The 20,665-nt window shown below is 41.3% G+C and overlaps 1 protein-coding gene across 3 annotated transcripts in view; it reads right to left on the minus strand.

The window, feature by feature from the left end:
- Positions 1-20,608, minus strand: part of LOC124270928 (barrier-to-autointegration factor-like) — a 179,276-nt gene extending 158,668 nt beyond the window's left edge. Inside the window, exons 1-3 of one of the 3 annotated variants that reach the window (XM_046705992.1) lie at positions 20,474-20,608; positions 16,257-16,408; positions 11,807-12,061 (exon numbers count right to left, since the gene is read on the minus strand). In XM_046705992.1, coding sequence (XP_046561948.1) covers positions 11,915-12,061; positions 16,257-16,382 — 273 coding nt within the window. In that variant the 5' untranslated portion in view covers positions 16,383-16,408; positions 20,474-20,608 and the 3' untranslated portion in view covers positions 11,807-11,914. The other 2 variants (XM_046705994.1, XM_046705998.1) reach the window with 2 other exon arrangements.
- Positions 20,609-20,665: the final 57 nt, after the last annotated feature.

A 20,665-nucleotide genomic window follows, 5' to 3' on the forward strand; every position in this document is an offset into this window, starting at 1 on the left:
CGCGGTAAGCAACAGCTGTGAGGTTTCCACGGATGACCAGAAGTCGGGAACGGTTGTTCCCACAGAAAGCACCCCACACCATGCAACTTCCGCCCCCGAATCTGTCGACTTCCTGTACACAACATTGGGCATACCGTTCACGACGTCGTCTCCAGACTCTATGCCTGCCGTCCGCGAATCTGAGGGTAAACCTGGATTCATCGCTAAAGACGACTCGATTCCAGTCTCTCTGGGTCCATCGGAGGTGACGTTGGGCCCACAGCAGACGTTGACGTTGATGAAACGGCGTCAATATTGGCCCACGATATGGAAGTCGAGAATGGAGATTGGCAGCCCGCAACCGATTTCGAATGGTCTGTGAGGACAGTCGACCTCTAAACATCTCAGCCCTGGTTCGGGTAGCCGGCAGAAATCTGTCACGTAGGTGACGTAGGACGATTTGACGGTCTTCTGCTCGTGACGTCACACGTGGACGACCCGACCTTGGGCGATCAGAAGTGGTGCCAGTTTGTTGTAGACGACCTCGCAAGTCATACACAGTACGACGGCTGCATCCCATTGCTCTTGCGACGTCAATAACTGATCTTCCCACTTGCAACATGCCAACGGCACGTTCACGTTGCACATTTGACAATCGTGGCATTTCAAGTACCGTTAGAACTGTGGTTTAAAAGTGTTTTTTCAATTCTTGAGGCCAATGCAAACACGTGCATATGAAGAAAACTTCGATGCGAAGATAACGTGATCGATTGCACGTGCAAAGCCTGATTTGGCACTAACGTCATTTGCACGATGAATGGATGGGTTTGAGTGGATTTTGCTAACGTTTTTCTAGAGTCGAAAGATAGGGATCCCATTTCGGATACATAGATGTATCATCAGAGAAAGATTATTTATTATTTTTCAAATTACATTTTGTGAAGTTTCTTTTTTGACTCAGTATATTTCAAAACAATTGTTCTTCTGTTGAGAAGTTTGGAAATGATCACTATTTGGGTGTTGTTAGCCATCATTTCAAAAGATTGACAAAAGATGTATTTCGTGAAGCTTGTATCAATTCAATATCACAGAGTTTTTAGACATATTGATATTGACCCTAAACGTACGATATTTCGATCTCTTAAAAAGACTGCAACATATCTTTCACCTCAGTTTTGTACTCTTGTCTCAAAGTATGGTAACGAAGATTGCAATGAATGAAGTAATACCTTCATAACTATCACATGTTCCGGTAGCTGTTATGAATATTTTATTTATTGCTAACCAAGTAGCAATAATGACTTTCATATATGTTAAGTTGTTGTAAAATCAGTCTATATGAGGACGATTATTACGTCTAATGAATTAGTTTGTAAGGTAACGTAGATTACAAAATATCATTGTTGAATTCTGACAGAATGGGCAAGACTCATGCCGAGATCCAGCAGGATTACGGACAAGGGAATAGGGGGAAAGAAGGAATGAATGTTATTCATGTGAACGGGTGGTTTTTGTGCAAATCTGTCATCTACGTTACAAAGGCATTCATTCCAACCTAATCAATAACATAACCTTTTATAAATGCTGTTGTATTGTCAGTGAAGTTCATGATATTTCCTCTCAGATGTCGAATCTTTTTGTCGACTTCTTTTGCGTAAAGAACTGCATTTAACAGTATAACAAAGTTATATTTGCAAGAGCTTTGACTTGATCAACTTTGTTATACTGACTCAACTGACTGGAGAGGATGTTACATGTAATGTTGTTTCCTTAACGAAACACAACTTTGGGATTAACAACTGAACTTTGTGAATGATATCTCCCTTCAATGTGTTATGCAGCAATCATAAAGAACAGTCACGTAGATTACAACGATCATGTAGGGTGGTGTTGTATGAGATGTGATGGAATATTTACAAGCTCCCCTTGAGTGATACAATTTCTGATTTTCGTTCGTGACGTTTTCTACAACAAAACAACAGGTGACAGAAATATTGTCTTTAGCTTTTTGCGATTTTTGGTCTTTCAAATTGGGCATTCTCTGTGAGAATTGGTGCACAGTGTTTGGAAATTTTCCCAAGAATGTACTTCTATCTTTTTTAGAAAAGTTTAGCTGATGCTTAAAAGACAGGATATATGGTCTTGGCAATATTTTCTGATTTTGAATAATCTTTTCATCACTGGGTGTATATTTAGTAAATTCTCGCAGAGCACAGATAAAAAAAATCTACATATGTTTACAGCTGAATTGGGATCCAGCGAATGTGATGGCAGGCATATTCATCAGAATTAATTTTTGTGAATTAAAATGTTAAAAACTGGATTTTATTTAGGCTCTTCGTCACCTGTGAGGAATTGGACATTTATTAATTCCTATTGACTACTTACTATCATTTACTGCAGACATATCCACCTGTGAGCAGGTCTAGGTGAATGCCTAACTGTTATATCACATCATGCACTTTCTAATACCAGTGTTCCTTTGATCGGTGGACTATCGTACGTTTTGTTGTGCACATGCAGCTGCAAGACGTCAGTCCCAACTATAAAAAAAAGGTTTGGCATGAAATGCATGTGGACCCGGTTTTTGTAAATATCTCTTCATCCAATGATCCAATCGATCTCAAACTGTGCAAGTGGATGTTTTGTCAGACAACCTAATCACATTGTATATCACCGATTTTATGCATTTGTAGTAAAGAATCTGTCTATGTAACTGTCAACAAAATAAACAGCAGAACGCAGACTGCTTGCACAGGGAGGGAGCCAATGACCTGTAACAGCGGCAGTGTTGGGTCATGAAGGTCAACGTTCGTCAATGTAGGTCAGCTATGCACGTGACAGGTATGAAGCGGTGTCACAGGTCGTGAATAGGGTAAGGTGGGTGCCAACTGTTAACCATCATACGGAGTTTGTTTCTCTGAGTTGTTCACAAAACCCATTAGTGAGAATTATTCTGTAGGTTAAAATCTTTAAATTTGTAATGTTAATGTCATATTTTGTTTATGCAGTACCTAAGTGGAAATGCATTTAAAGAACACAGAAAGTATATTTACACTAAATAAAAAAAACGGGTCAATATAAAGTTTAATTCTCACCCACTTTAATACCCTGCTCAGGATGTGTTGTTTATAAAAGAGATTAAACATTAATTGCAGTTCACCAAGGCTTCTCTGTTTGTTGGCATTTCTTTTTCTAATTACTATAAACACTTACTACTCATCCACCTTAATACCCTGCTCACGAATATGTTGTTTTAAAAGAGATCAAACATCAATTGCATTTCACCAGTCTCTGTGTTTGGATGTATTTTTATAATGTGTTTGTATTTTTATAATGGTAGTTACGTCCCTGGAGGCATAAACACACCGTAGGAGCGGTGAACGGCAGGAAATAGTTCATCGCAGGAAGTGAACGACTTATCACGCGAGAGATGAGCACGTTTTATTTTTTAGGAGTAGGAAAATTGTCAATATCTGAATTTCTACAGGTCACATTGTCCCCAAGATTCATGCTGTAAAATAGAAGATACATGTGCGTAATTCCACCAAATATATACACTCGTTATGGGCCCCGCCTCTTTGAAGCGGCTGGCGACGTCCACTACGGTCAGGGCGTACTTGTTTGTTTTGCATCTCACCCTTTCGTGTGTTAGAACCAGGTCAGCTTGGTGCACGTGATTGGACGTCGACACATCAAACTTTCCTCTCGGTATGTAGCGCGGCACTGGCAGGTAGATTTGTCACAGGGCTTGTGTATAGCGCCCGCGCCTTTCCAGTATCCACACGGGCTGTAATAAATGGTTTTATATCGTGCCATTTTAAAACGTTATTTTCGTGTGTGTGTGTGTGTGTGTGTGTGTGTGTGTGTGTGTGTGTGTGTGTGTTTCAATACGTTTGTGTCCGTACACTTAAGTGGTGACTAAAGTTTGGTACTACTTGAACAGGGCCTCCTTGAATCTGATGTGTTTGATTTGGGTTATTTTCACCACATCTTTTTTCACACCTTTCATCCTTCATTTTGCCAAGCACTTATTTGTTGATGGTGTTGTGCATCGGGTGGTCTTTCGGGTATTCGCTGGTGTCGTACAAATGTATGTTTTTCGTCATGTCTACGTACACGTTTTCCATCAGCAACGAATCGTGTCCGTGTACAGCACTTTGCACAGTACAGTTTCTTCAACTCATAGTAGAAATCGTACATCAAGTGTTTGGATATGTCAAGGATGCTCATCCCCACCTAAACAGGCCGGTTGAATTTGATGTGGCTTTTGTTCATGTGCAGCGCCGCTAAATCGTCGGTGAATATTTTCCTTCTGTTAAACGCCGGACTCGCTATCAGTTTTCTGAGTCTTTCTTCCTCGCTGGATCGGACTAGTTTCACGTTCACACGTTTTCTTAAAATTCCCATTATTTTGCCGAACACCGAATTGTTAATAAATTTGTACATATTTTTTTCGAAATTGCTGGTGGCTCGTTTTCTCAACACGTTGTTCATGCCGATGTAGGGTTCCATCCACAGTTTTTGTTCGAATTGCAGCACTGTATTTTTATCAGTTTCAGTCCCAGCAACAGGTAGACTTGCAGGTTTCTGTAGTGAACGAGATATTTTGTGTTGTCCATGAAATTGGGTACGACTTTTTCGACTGGAGTTAGCTTGTTGTTTCCTAGCAGGGTTTCTTGTTATTCGGATATCCAGTCCACGTCCACCGTCAACAGTTCGGGACCCAGCGGATAACTGTTGTGGGAATCGTGGAGTTCTGCCGGGTAGTCCATGTCGAGTATGCAGTGCGATGCTCATGAAGTTGACCTCTTTATCAACCCACTCGAATCCGCTGGTGGGAAGATATCGGCTCATCGCCCAGCCGTACAGGTTGCTGACGTCAAGATAGAGGATGTGTTTCAATGGTTTGCTGGCATCGTGACCGGGAACATACTTGTTGTTGACTTTGGCGTAGTGTTTGGAGGACATGGAAATGCCACCTCGCAGGCCTTTTCCGAGGAACAGGTGCATGTCGTACTCTATCAGAAGTTCCAATTCTACGCTGGTCTTTTTTAACAGAGCTTCCCAAGAGAGACCCAGCCTCGAGTAGTACCAGGCCGGATCTAAACCGTACGATTTTTCTAAATATTTCGACCTCGTCGATTTCTGGCATGTGCCGCTTGATGGCCGGTAGGTTTTTTTATTTCATCCCACTGCTGGTAAGCCCTCATGCCCTGGCTGAACAGCTGGTTGGGCATGCCCTCGATGGTCACTTCCACTTTCGTGATCTCGGGATTCCAAGTATCTTCGCTTCGCCTTTCAAAAGGATCATATGCTGCCATGGGAATGATCAAGTTGCCTTTCATCGATCAAGTCAGCACATTCAAGTTGATGTTCCACAGCATGTCGCGCTTGTCCGTGATGATCTTCCAGTGCCTTAACACTCAGTCGTACAGGATGGACAGCTTCCTCGAGTACTGGTTGCGAATATGCCAGGCCAGCTCCGAACTCGTGACCATGTCGAACTCAAGCAAGATGTTGTCGATGATGTAACTGCCGGCATCACCATTTGGAGTATGAATGACTTTGCCATAAACGTGACTTTGTATTCCAGCCAGTTGCCCAGAGCTGCCTGGTAAAACATCATGTGTCCTTCGAGCAACTCAAAGTCGAGCGGTATGCAAAAACGGTTACCGTATGCCTCGGCGATGGCTTTTTCGGCCATCAGGATCTTGTTGAGCTTGTCTTGCCTGAAACCGTACCCCACGTGCAACTGAGTTGCTTTACAGTTATACAGACAGGCGCCTTGATACACCATGTCATTTTGTTCGCTAATGGTTTTCTAGAGGTCCATGTAACAGTAAAACTGTCGTCGATGCTCAGCACCTCGTTCCCGCTGATTTTGATGCTGGTTTTCTTGACGATGGCGCGACCGAGGTTCAGAACGAGTTCGTGTTAGTCGTTATTGGAAGTCAAAGCGATGTTAACGCCACTCGAACCGTACTGGGGACGATGACGTCATTCGCACCCAGGTTGGGGAATCGAACCAGCAGCGTTTGGTTTTGATTGATCGTGCTCGGATTGTTGGTGATGGTCACTGACTGACGCACGGCTTTGACGCCAAGCGGTTCCCTCAGTTTTCTAAAAGGTAAAGCGTATGGACCGAACTCGGAGCGACAATCGCCTGAGACGATCTGAGAGACGTCCCCCAACATGCCAAAGAAGTGAGAGACGAATTCGAAAAAGTATTGACAAGTACTGGAACGAACCCTTGCCCGGTTTTGAATTTCCCGTTTTGCCTTGACGAAGCCTTGAAAAACGTACGCAGAGAACTCGTGAAAACAGGGGTAAACTGAACAAAATCGACGAGCACATCGCTCTCGAGAAAAGAAAACTCGTCCAGGTACAGAACGATGAGGCCACGAAAAACATCATTGAGAAAAGATTGTGCGACCTGGAAGGCGAGAGACGGACCCGATTTGAAGCTGCTTCCTCCAACCGGGAAGCCCTTCGATCACAAATCAGGCGCGTGCACGAAACCATCGACCGAGTCTTAAATGAGGACACCACGTTGGCCAACAGGATCCGAATTTTGTTCCGGGAACAAGGTATCACTATTGCCAGCCTTCTGAAGGCACTGGGGTTCATTATATCGACCTTGGTCGTCTCTTTGACCGGTGGTGGCACCCAGAGTCCATCACCTCCACCCCTACGGCCTAGCAATAAAAAAGGTGTGAAAGAATGGATAAAAAAATACATTTGAAATCCCTAGGGGAATCACTCACAAGACTGGCTGGAAAAGCCGCAGAGGAGCTTCCAGGAATCTTGGGCAGGAACGTTTCCTGGCTGCCGGGTCTGCTGTCGAAAATGGCCATGTGGGTGGGTCAAAACCTGTGGTCTTTCGTTGTGGCCGTGGCTGTGGCCAGACAGGTGTATGTTTCCACTAAGGAATGTTTAACCAAATGAGGCACAACCCAACCGCAATTCCGCCGACCACCAGAGCTGTTTTGCGATCCTTGTGCCGCTGATTGTTTGCCTGCACATGCGGAGGATTAGGCTGCTGCTGGCGTGGTTTTTTCTTCTGGTGTCAGGGGTGGCGCCACAATGCCTGTTTCACCCGTATGCTGTGGAGTCACATTACTGACATACAGGTTCACGCCCAACTTTTGATCTCTGGTGGCGATGACGATTTGGTTGTTGTAGCCCACGACTTTGTTCACCCTCCGTTGCACGAACTGTTTCAAGCGTACTACGTCGGCATGAGTAAGCCCTTCGAAGTAACCAGCATATATATTTTCCAGTCTTCAACGTATTGAGGCTCCTCAACCTTTTGAAGGGTGAAAGCAACACCGCCTTTAAAGTTCATACGATCATCTCTCCTTTCATTACTCAATAGAGCAAAGTCCCGACGAAGTAAACCTCTTTTCAGTAAATCATCCCTGATTTCTTTCACAGAGCGAGCTCCACCATACGGAATACCCAAATCGTGATTCACTCCCTGTATATGCCAATTGGCCATCTTCGGATCAATCTCGAATTCACCGCAAACGTGTTCGTACGTACGTCTAACGTGTGGATTATCTATGGCATTCCACGCCTTGTCTTGCGGAAGCAGTGCGCTCATTTCTTTCAAAATACGTCTGATCTGGAAGTACACGTGAAGTGAGAACACGGACCGACTCAGCGGATCACAACGAGTATCGTTCAATGTCACACCACATCCCGTCATCGTACACCATACGGCAAAGTTCAGTTGATTCTGCCAGAATTGCATCAGGGTCGAAAACCAAGCGTGCACCGTTGTCATATGTACATGACGCTTCCAGGAATAAAGAGCGGTGTGTCCGTTCAACTGTTGCACGCGATAGATAACACATCGGGTCAACTTGAAGTCACACTCTGCGATATCTCCTACTACCCACGATGGACCAACATCAGCAGCAGCAACAAGCTGTGCGTCATTAATGCCTGCAACAAATAACCGACAGCTACTACAGCGTGTGTTTGCTGAACGATGAAATCTTCAAACCCGTGGGAGCCGAACTCAAAATGAACGACTCGTATGGCACGGTCATGTTAATGAACAACGGAAAAAACAACTTGAGACTCAGGCGGCCACTGGCGAGAACACTCGGCTTGCCGTCAGCTGAAATACCACCAAAAACTACCGTGACCGACACGAAATTACCCGGCCTCGTTTCATATTCCAACAACTGACAATGTTCAAGGCGTACGACCTTCCACGCTGCTGAGAGCCGTGCCGGTGAAAACAGGAAAGTACAACGACGACAGAACCGAATTGTTTTCATCATGGCAGTACAAAAAATTAATCCGAGGTACCATTACGGAATTGAAAATATCAGTTTTAGACATTAAACATAATCCAGTAAATATCGGATATCTCAGCACAACGCTGCACATACAATGACTCAAGCTTCTGGTAAAGGAACAACCATGCGATTGAGAAAATGCGCCAACATAGCGATCTCCGACCTCGGGGACATGCGCAGATTTGACAAACCCCAATCGACGGCAAACTGTACGCCTTGCAACTGAAAAGCATTTACAAACGCGTCGAGGTGCTTTCTACTGCCACCAGTAGCAATAACAACAACCTAGGTGATTTCATCGATACCAAAGGAGCGGTCAGCAACACATGGTACGGCCTAGTCGTGCCATCTCAAATCGACTGGAATCTCAACATCACGCTCGGCTCTCCCCAAGTTTTCACGGACAACAAAGATCACTATCTGACAAAAGTCGTGAACAGCAGAACACTGCTCGTGGCAAAGAAGCAGCATGATCATCAACCCACTGTCACAAAAAATCGCTCACACGCTATCATGTAAACCCGGGATGCAAAATGTGGATCTGCAGATGGTGTCAGAATTCAACAGCGTGGTCGACATCGTGGAAGATCATCCAACGAATTCCACGTTGTACATCCAAGTCTACCTTGGCCAACCGGCTGGCGACAGCGACGCCGAAATCATGAAAGGGATCAAACTTCGGTGGTCCAAACAATAGTACCACATCTGCTCCATTTACGTGCAGGTGAACGTGAATGCCTACACCAGTCTGCATGGAGTCACCGTGACCGTGGAAGACACGAAATTGCTCACTAAATTTTCCTACCCGACAACATACATCTCATGGGCTTGAAGTGTACGTCCAAGAAATTATCTGAAAACCAATTGAAAACTATTTCGTACTTTATGTATATGATGAACCACCCCAGCGTGCATGTTGCCGACACGCCCGTGATGGCAACCAGCATGGGATTAGGCGCGGCAGGTGTCGGGTTGTTATCCACTATTGTAGCCGCACCCGTAGTGTTAGGCATTGAAATAACAGCTGGAGTGGCAGGGTTGGCAGGATTGGAGTTTAAGTTCGTATCTCGTAGATTGCAACGTAAAGCATTGAAACACGACAAAATTAGAATTATAGCAAAAGCGCAGTTAAACACAATAGACGATCATATTTCCACTGCGCTCACAGACAGTAAAATCTCCGAGGAAGAGTTTCGTTTGGTGCTCTCAGAACTCGCAAAAAAAACACAAAATGAAACAAGATATTCGAACCAAGTCTCGTAAAAGCACTGTCATGAGCGAAGACGAGAATAAAAAGTTCTTACAATGGAAGTAACAGGCCCGGCAAGCCTTCCTTACCAAAACAAAAAAATTATTGGAGATTCACAATAATTTGTTTCGTCAAGATCACCACAACACAGTCAGTCGGTACGGTTCACCAAGTGAGACGGCTAGATGAGAGAGAGCGACGCCCTCAAATGTTGGATAGTTTGCCGGTCAACAAATCAACCCCCACCTCACAAAAATATTAATATCTCCGAAACTATTCGATCGATGTTCTTCAAATTTTGCATGCATATCAATGATGCTCTCATTCACCCAGGCTCATTCTTTTCATCAATGCTTGAGCCTTAATAAATTAAATTAAGACTTATTAGGGACTGGTCAAAAACTATCATTCCCTATACTACTCAAACCATTCTCTTCATGGACTACAGTGTGGGGGAAGCAGGTCTGATACAATTCCCACTTTTATGAATCCACAAGTCTGGGTCAAGTGATGACAAATCTACATACAAATCACACCAAACAGGATTCGAAACATCACTCATTAGCGTTTGGTGTGGCCAAGGGAGGCAACTCTATAAAAAGCTTGTCACAGCTCAGACAACTGGGCCATGTGTGCCCCAACAGTGTATATCAAACTTAACAATTAATGATTGGTTTATATCCTTTCACCTGAAAATTGAAGATCGTTCACATTATACCATGTCGGCATGTCATAGTTAGACAAGTTCCAGACCACATGGAACCCCAGAGTATGTATGGCCCTAAAAGACCATGGATGCTAACCAGAGCAAATCTTTCAAATAATTATTTCAACCCCAGCACCAGCCAGGCTGAGCGAGCAAACACCTTTTCATCCTGGCCATGGCAACAACATGCCCTGCTTTGCCTTATGAACAGCCACATCCAAGTCTTTGAAAGGCAATTTGGAAAACAAACAAAATTTACTTTCTTTTATGGATGACGACTTTATCCTAATAAATAAAAACTCTCAAGGAAATACTACACACCCATAGCTTCTGTTTGGTAATGGCCGAACTTGCATCAGCATTACAGGTTTGTGATGGCAGTCTGTAAAACCAACCCTTGACGGGGCAGCATGGGCATTGATCTGTGCAAGTGGGATTTAATGACCTGGATAAACAGAGCCAGTGAACCTGACCACATGATCCCATTAGTTGCCTCCTAACAAGCTTCTGAAACCCTAACCCGGATCTTCTAGAGGACAATAAGTATCAGCTGCAGAACATTCACTTGAGATGCTGATGTTATACAACCACAAAAGACACATTTTAATGCAAGCCTCTCTCTGTATGTAATCAAAATACAATGAAAATAACACAGATATCATGATAAGAATTTATTGAACATTGCCACAACATAAAAAGGAAAACTCACATTTGACTTACTGTACATATGTAATGTCTCAATTACCGCAATTTCCTTCGTGTATCGGTGTGTACAGAGAACAATTGAATCCCTGTGTCAGCACAGTACAACAATGTATCTTGTGTGAATGGCCTACTAAGCTTAGTATTAAATATATCCCTTTTCCTTACTTGTCAGATCAGTTTGCTTCACATAACAACGAAACAAAAACAATTATTGCACTTCAGCTTACACTTTCCCTTGGAAAGATTTTCTCTAGTTTCTTGCCTTGGGAATAATCACTGCTCAGTCAGTTCATGTACAACATTTTCAAAACCGTCAAAACAAGCATATGTCACCTTTGCCAGATATTCTGAGAGCAAAAGGTATTTAATCCTTAGTGTAAAAATGTTAAGGAATTAGGGTTCTTCCATTAAAAGGTTACAGGTGAAATACCTAATGTATCCTTGAATACCATCAATACTATAAATGTATGTAACTACTATTTCAGATAGGTCTGGGTCCAAGTTGTTTCAAAGTGATGAATGTCTGTCTTATGGTGTTTTTAAACCTACCAAAGCAAGCATAATAAACAAGGCAGCTACATAGGCTGTACATTGAAAATGAATGTTGTTCATGACAAGCATATTAACAACTTAAAATAATCCATTCCTGCAAATGTTGTCCAGAACAAACAAATCACAGCAGGTTTTATAGCGATACTGCATTTGGAGATACACGACTACTAGCCTGGATTATATATCTTGAACAATTTCTTTTATTTTTTGCTCCACAGTCCATAGAGTTTATTGCTTTGTAAAACTGTATCAGGTTCCCACTATCAGATGTCAGCTGTATACCATGTCACCAATGCTAAATAAATGTTCTAACAAAGAGGATTGTGCTGTGCAACTTGGACCAAGGAAGCCCAAATTAAGTGTAAGCACGAGTACATGTGGACAGAAGCATGATATGACAGGGCAGGCACCTCACAAGAAAGAATCACACCAGGTTTTCAGACATGTATAGCAGTCCCCTGCTTGCTTGGAATTAGCAGAACACGTCTCCTTCAGCCACTCTAGGAACAACTCATCATCTTTCTTCAACACCAGGAACTGGCCAAGAACAACGTATGCCTGAAAAACAATAAACAATGAATTGTTGGAGGTGAGAAGGAGTGTTGTTTTCAAGTAACAGATTATCAACACTAAGCCAGTTTTCTTTTAGTGCTACCAACTGAGAGAGAGCATGCTGCAGTTTAGCATGCATACCCACATGAGTAAAAATATCATTCTTTACTTATCCTAACTCGCTTATACTTGTCAATAGTCACTGATACCAAAGTAAGGCAAGAAATGCTTGGAAAATGCTTTTTGGTAATTATTTGATAATGGATGATATTTCAGATTCAAAACTCATATATAATCATTCATACCACCTCGACCTAATATGGCATATGAGTAATCACGATGTACCATTCCCTAATCATAATGATTACTTGTAAAATATCGAAACCAGTTTATAAACTGCACGGCATTTGACACCCATATCAAAGCTATCCAGTTTGTGTTTCCTATCTGGTTTTGATTTTGACATGACCCCTGAGGTAACTGATTTATTCACAACTTTGTAAACCTGACTGTATGTCAAATTAAGGGCTTTACACATTCTATAGTAAACCCTGTCATAGCTGACGAGAGGTTGCCCCTTTGTTTCTCCAGTATGAAATACTGGTATAAATTTAATTACGTAATTATTTTGAATATAACTAAACTACTACAAGAGTTCCATCTTTTTCACATATAGATGTTCAAAAAAAAACAACTTTTTACAATCATTTATGTAATTTAATTAGTTGAGGCTATATGAATAATTATAGTCTGTATTTCAAAACTACAGTTTGTACTTAGAATATTTACGAATGTTGTTAAAACGCCAAAATTTCCTCCTGTGAAGTCACCCCTCAAGTGCATTTTATCATCTGAGCTTTAATATCCAACTAGGTAGAGTTGTACATGTATCATATTTGTGCTTTTATCTTGTGTCAAATTCATCATATTGATATTGAAGCCCAAAAGCATTTCTAAGCATTTCTGGCCTTACTTTACATCATTAATTTACTGCTGAGTGCCACAGAAAAGCTGAACATGATCAAGGAGACTTCGACTACCCTGGATACTAAACAGACAGATATTTCAAGGGTCATTAATTGTTCAACCTACATCATACCTAGAATTAAATGTCTTAACTGTACCTGTAGGTTAACTTAGGTAACTATCGTATATATACCCAGTGTCAAAAATGATTGTCACATGGATTTTTTTCAATAATCTAGTAAATGATTTTTGGGGGTAATTCAACGATTGAAACAGAGAGTTAAAATGGTCAAATGAAACCAGTGAAGCTACTGTTGTTTGAATTGCAAGATCACCTCATTTGTCACCCAATGGACTAGGGATGCCATGATACATCGATACTTTTTCTAAGACAATACAATTAGCGATACATTCAAAACTGTATCGATATTTAGTTTTGAAAGTATACCTTTTAATGTTTATGTATCGTTTACATTTTGCAACTGTATGATATTTTTTGATGCTATGAGAGTTATAAATGATTATTTTTCATGCACTAATACGAGAAATTAGAACTTTTTAATCTCTGAGAATAAAAAATGTTGATCTTTCCATGGACAATGATACAATATGAAAAATTAATGGTCAAAATGTTACTAAATTTATGCAATAATGCCAAGAAAATAGGTATCTTGATACGTATTGAATTTGTGACATGGGTATCGTGATACATATCGATTCATGAAACTTATGTATCGTGACATCCCTACAATGGACACATCTGGGATGAAAATGGAGCCACATTTGTGACACTATCCAAATCCTCCAACTCATATGGAATTTCAGCGACATCAAGTGGCCTCAATGAAGCGAAGAAGCCAGGCCTGCATCAAGGTGGACACTCATCACTGACCACGTGACCTTGCTTGTGAATCCCCTTTTGTGTTGTGGCTTATTTGCATGTGCCAGGAACACTGTCCTTACATATACAGTCAACTCTCGTTAATCCGACACTTGTGGTTGCAGAGAAATATGTCGGATTAACGAAAATGTCGGATTAATGAAAATGTCGGATTAATGTATTTGTGTGAAAATATCAATGGTTACTAAACGTCATGATCGTCATACTGTTGCATGCATATCAGAAATGGTAGATCTAGTTATCTTCATCGTATGTAAAAATATTCACAGAAATAAAAAAATACTAACAATACAGTTAATCCGGACGGTTGCGTTTCTCAACAAATTCGTTCGGATTGCGAATAGTCCGGACTACTGAATCAAGACCCAAGTTCAAGCAAGAGTTGCTTCCCTTACTATTACAAAAACGACACGAATCTGGATAAAACAAATAAGCATTTAATGTAAAGCTTATAAAACGATGAATAGCAAGTACAACAATAATCTATAGTCATAGCAAAAAGTCTTTCATTGTTTCATTGTTTAACCTTCCTCATTGAATTCATCACATCAATAATTTTACCAAGTGGCATCCGCATGTTGATCCGACATGTCTGATCACGTCCTTCCATTATAGGTGAGGTAATGTCTAACAAGCGATCTATTGTAGTATGCCTTGAATGTCCGAATTATTCCTGCATCCATCGGTTGAATATGAGATGTGGTATTTGGTCACATTTCGCAAAGTTAGCAAAGCACACTTGTGACCTGCAGCGTTGTCGAGAAGCAAAATCACTCTAAGTCCACGTGACCGCATCTGTCTGTCAAAGTACATTAACCAATCACAAAACAGCTCACTTGTCATCCACGCCTTTGTATTGTGGTGTCAATCAAAGTGTAAATGTACAGCATCTTCAGTCGGGAGCTTTTAATGTCGAATTGAAACAACAACCCGAGTTTTTATTGTTTATGGCCAGTTAAGTAAACATCGCCGGGGGGTGTTGTTATGGTTCATGAACACGACTTAGAGCATCCGGACTGTGAAGCAATTTACTGTTTATTTTACTGATTGGTTACAGCTACTTACCGTCCGGTTCCGAAAACCGAATTTCCGGATTATCGAGGCAAATTAAATAGGCATAGATTGGTAACAAGCTAAAATTGTCCGGGAGCCTAGACATCCGGATTATCAGAGTCCGGACTAACGGGGTTTCACTGTACATACTTGTTATCATTTATTAACATTCATAGATGGCATAACATACATATATAATCACATAAGCGAACAGTTTCATATCTATTTCATGACCACATTTGCACAAAACCACATATCAGCTGCCATTATGACCCGGATGTTGAATATGTTACAGTTTCCATACAACTAATTCCATAATAATATGTGGACGTCTAATGTACAATCAGGCGTTTATCATAACATATATAATTTATAATTTGAAAAAGTCTTTGATGGTCATTAACATTAAACACGTCTAAGTGGTGTGTCAGAAATGTTTGCAAAGTGTTCAACGATGTTTTGGCCTCAGATAGCTCGAAGCATTGGAATCAGTCGTAGAGACGCTCAACCACTAAGCAGACTGCTTCAGGATGTCAGATACGGTTGATCGTCCAAACTTCACATCAAACTTCTGCTCAGCAAAAGTGATGACTTCTTGTTGTGTTGTCTGGGGTTTGTCTTTCTTCAAAAGGAGATTTCTTTCTTGATCAATGGCGTAACTTCTACAAGGGGTCGCTTAGCAGGTGGAATACTCGTGACAAACATCTTGTGATGAAAACTCATGTCTGTTATTTCTTGATTAAATTGTCTCAATTAATTATCCTGTGTTCCTAATTAACAAGTGTGATGTTCACCGACGTCGGTGTCAAGCAACCAGTAAGGCACACGCTAATTACTACTCACGTGTGATTGTTTGTATACGGTCGGATTATCCGACTGGCTGTGTTGATTGTCGGGTTAACGAATGTTTTTACAATTTATTTACAATAATCAGTTGCTAGATTGGTGTGTCGCAGTCGGAATGCGAGAATGAGGGATTAACGAGAGTAATTATCACTGTTTTAAATGGTTCCCTAATTTTTTGTCGGATTAACGTGATTGTCGGATTAATGAGTGTCGGATTAACGAGAGCTGACTGTACAAACTGAATGTTACCCCAACTTGAAACACTTGTGTTTCCATGTCATAAGATCTCATTGCAACAGTAAACATTTAATGCAGATTATGTATGTTGTTTGTGTGTCACGGTAACTCTTTGAGTATATTTATCTCTACAGATACAGACATATTTTTTATCTCATTCTTCAGTCTACTGAAATGTAAGACATAGCGTAATCTCACCTTATCAAACCCTGCCTCACTGAGTCTTCCGCCAAGAACAGGTCCTATTCCAGCTAGTTCAGTCACAAGCTTTTCTCCCATAGGCTCTGACACGAAGTTCCGGTGTTTTTGAGATGTAGACGACATCCTGACTCGTTAGCAGATGACTTTTACTGGAAAACAACAATTATTTGTTTTACTATAATTCCTTCTAAAATACTGAATGATAACCTTAATGTGATAATTCCTGCTAGTGACCAACTAGTTGTGAAAAAATATCAATCTTCTTATTGTACCTAGTAATGCTGATGCTTTGTTTCTTGGCCAGTATATAGAACGTCTTGGATCAGACAAACCCGTGATTGATATTGTGATCCACACTGTCAGGGTGTGATGCCACAGTGAACCATGTATGACCAGCTGATCCACACTGTCAGGGTGTGATGCCACAGTGAACCATGTCTGACCAGCTGATCCACACTGTCGGGGTGCGATGCCACAGTGAACCATGTCTGACCAGCTGATCCACACTGTCAGGGTGTGATGCCACAGTGAACCATGTCTGACCAGCTGATCCACACTGTCGGGGTGTGATGCCACAGTGAACCATGTATGACCAGCTGATCCACACTGTCAGGGTGTGATGCCACAGTGAACCATGTCTGACCAGCTGATCCACTGTCAGGGTGTGATGCCACAGTGTCAGGGTGCGATGCCACAGTGAACCATGTCGGGTCTGACCAGCTGATCCACACTGTCACACTGTTGGGGTGCGATACCTCAGTGAACCATGTCTGACCAGCTAATCCACACTGTCGGGGTGCGATACCACAGTGAACCATGTCTGACCAGCTGATCCACACTGTCAGGGTGTGATGCCACAGTTGACCATGTCAGCAATGATCCACACTGTCGGGGTGTGATGCCACAGTGAACCATGTCTGACCAGCTGATCCATGAAGTCCCCTCTTACTTCTACAACCAACTCGGGTTGCTGGAAACCTAGAATCCCTAAAGGGTAAAACATTTTCCGATACAACACTCAGCATCAGTCGCCCTGCACCTTGACAATGGGGCTAGTCTGTCTCATAGACCATGTGCGACCTGTGAAGATCTGGGTTAGAATTGGCCTTCAGCTACCCATGCTTAACGGATGAGGCTACTAACGGAATCATATCCCAATTGCGTGGACCGATGCTCATGCTGTTGATCACTGGACTGTCTGGTCCAGACTCAATTATTTACAGACTGCCGCCATATAGCTGGAACGTTGCTTAGTGCTGAGTTAAACAACAAACCAACCAAACATAGTCCCTGAAACATATAAGGTACGTCGCCTTACGTTCATCCTAATCAATAACAATATATAGCAAGTCTTGATTTACCCCTGGGTCAGCATCTTCCAGATCACTGGGGCAACAGAAAACACCCTTTTGTAAGTGGAAAACGTAAGGATAATTTTTATCTTGGGAACTGCAATGTAGACGAATTCAAGTGTTGCATTTGATGAAGTTTAATCTTCTTATCACTCAGTCTATATTGGGTCAATGCACACATGAAACATGGCGGTTCTCATCTGCTACTCAAAAACAGAGTATTTTCGCATCATTCTTGTGTGTTGTCATCAATTATAGTGGTCCCAGACATTACAGGAACAGTCCACCCCAAAACAGGAATATCAAATTCTAAGCATTGCTAATCATACCAAAGTACTGTCGGAAATAGAAAAAAAACTGTTTGTAGGCTGCTACTCTGTATCCTTAAAATTTACACGATTGCAAATAGCATATGTCGAAATAACCCACATCGGCCTAACTGGGCGTTCAGTGGGATGCGTAATAGGATATCCAGAAAAGCATGTTTACTCGTAAAATCGGGCAAACCGTAGAAAAAATATGAATAGCTGTTAAAAACAATAGATCAGACTACAGATGGCAATTAGGTCACTTAGCCAGGTATGACGATGGACAGTCGACTTACATGGCATGAAATGTTCGTGCTGCCCACAGGCACAAGGGATTACCTCAAACATATTTTATGCTTTTTCATGTGTATTGAATATGTCTCTAGTATTGATTATATTATCTTAGCTGATATCACAGTACCCCAGCCCAACCCCAACCACCATCTGCGACACACCTCCTGGTTTTGCTTTTGAGACAACCCCTCCTACCTGTTTCTTTTTATAGTGATAATGAAACGCCATGGTAGCTACATTCTTAATAGTTTCAGTATTAAAGTTATTATTTTTTACATCTATCGTTAATAATAAAGTTAAGTCTAATTTCAAAATGATCATTTAAAAAGTGTCCTTTGTCATACAATATCATCACACACTAATTTGCATAAAGCCATAATCTGTTCTGAATAAGTCGCATTGGAGGACTTAGAAAAAAACCTGCATTGCTCATTTCTGCACTAATCTCTCCTCAGTAAAATCCTTCTTTTACGTTTCCTATCTCCCTCCCACTGCGACTGTAGTTAGGCCGATCTTAGTTTAACAGATATTTCACACTTTCACATATTAACTACCTAAATTGTAGGTATATATGTGAAAAAAGTTTTTTTCTATTTCCGACAGTACTTTAATATAGACGATCCATTGTGTTTCTTCAATATGATCTAAAACACCCTTTTAAAATTTAGAATACTAAAGAGTGAATCTTTTTCAATGCTGTGATATTTCTGTAGATATGCTTGTGGTATGTGTTAGATGATATGGTAGATGTGTGTTTTTGTTGTAGCTGTCCACATTAATGTGCTACTGGACATGTTGGGTGAACGGATTGTAATTTCAGGTCTCCAGATAAGAGCCGTATCGACGTATGTACGGATAAAAAATAAGCATGATACGATAGGAAATAATTTAGAAAACGTAGCAGATACGCAGATACAGCAATGGTGTACAGTCTTAGAATCATTTACAGACGTATTTATCTGAAAAGTATTGTTTTATTGTTTATTGACCTGTTTACACAAGAGTGGCAATGTTGTGGTGCATATACGAAACGAAACTCAAGATTACTGATACTCCATTAATTTCCATTCAGTACTCTTAAGGTTTTCCAGTACTCCTGTATTGAAAAAATAAGGAGTACGTACTCCTGATGTTGAAAAATTATCTGGAGCCCTGAATTTTACAATAACAACTTTGTCTTATCATCGGAGCAAATATCACCTCTCTGGACATGTTCACCTGCATGGTTTCTTATAACAACATGAAGATTGTTTTAGTTCTATCTCTTTCCCAGTTAGACACACAAGAAAGGGCACATATTCCAGATGATATCAAAATAGTTCCAAACCACTACCAGAGTGGCTTCTAAACAATAACTACATTTTGTGAAACATAACTACACTTTAAGTTGCCTTGGACTAATAGGCTAGCGGTCATTTCTGTCCCAGTCAATATAACAGATAGAAAAGTGAATATATCCTCAATCCTGTATTCTTCGTCAAACTGTATAGAGTCAAATAGAGCTCTTTGATCAGGACAACCTGGAGTAGGACTCCCGGGAGTTCACAAAAATTCCTGCCTGAATTATTTTGAACCAATTTTGTAATTCCCAGGAGATTTAACAAACTATGCATAGATATCGTATTCCATTAAATACTTCGCACATTGTTTTCAACTTTCGATATCGTTGAACGAGGCGCGTTGAAAGCACAGGAACCCGTTATCGCTAAACATAGACCATAGATCTACAGTACACGCACGTCACATATATATGATGTATATGATGTATACAGTAACCCGTTATCGCTAAACACCATAGATCTACACGCACGTCACATATATATGATGTATATGATGTCTATGATCTATGGTCTGTGTTTAACATACACAGCGATATCGGGTTCCTGTGGTTGAAAGTGGGCTTTCCCCACTTTCAACCACAGACATCTACCAGGTATGAGGGAGTGATCAGCTTCTGAAAACGTTTCGGGTGAGCGAAATGCGCAACAGTGGAGGAAAACAAGGAAATATTCACTGGACTCGAGAATTGTTAGGCTGTTAAATCATCAGTGGGTGGTGATGTTGAAAACAACGATACAATTTGACTGGCTTCCGGACTACTGCGAAAATGACGGGCCTGCGATCATACCATATTACTTTGTCAAATCGTTGGAAGAAAGAGGAGATCATGTGTCCTATAGCACTAACTTAAACGGACTTTCTGAAAAATACATGTTCCTTGCACTGGCTCATTGTTTCTTGTCGTACTATCATATCTTACCTTTTGCTTGGGTTATTGGCGGGAAGTAGTTTCGCTTTCGAAGTTTTGGACCTGTATGAACAACGTATAATTATCGCACCTTGCGGGTAGAAGATAACATAGAAAGGGACATAACCGGTTTGTAAATTTATAGTAAGCGCGCCACCTCTCGGCAGCTAACGATAGGCTACTCTAACCTTCTATATAAACGTT

Source organism: Haliotis rubra, unplaced genomic scaffold, assembly GCF_003918875.1.
Source record: "Haliotis rubra isolate DU_JTF1 unplaced genomic scaffold, ASM391887v1 Scf156, whole genome shotgun sequence".
NCBI lineage: Eukaryota > Metazoa > Mollusca > Gastropoda > Lepetellida > Haliotidae > Haliotis > Haliotis rubra.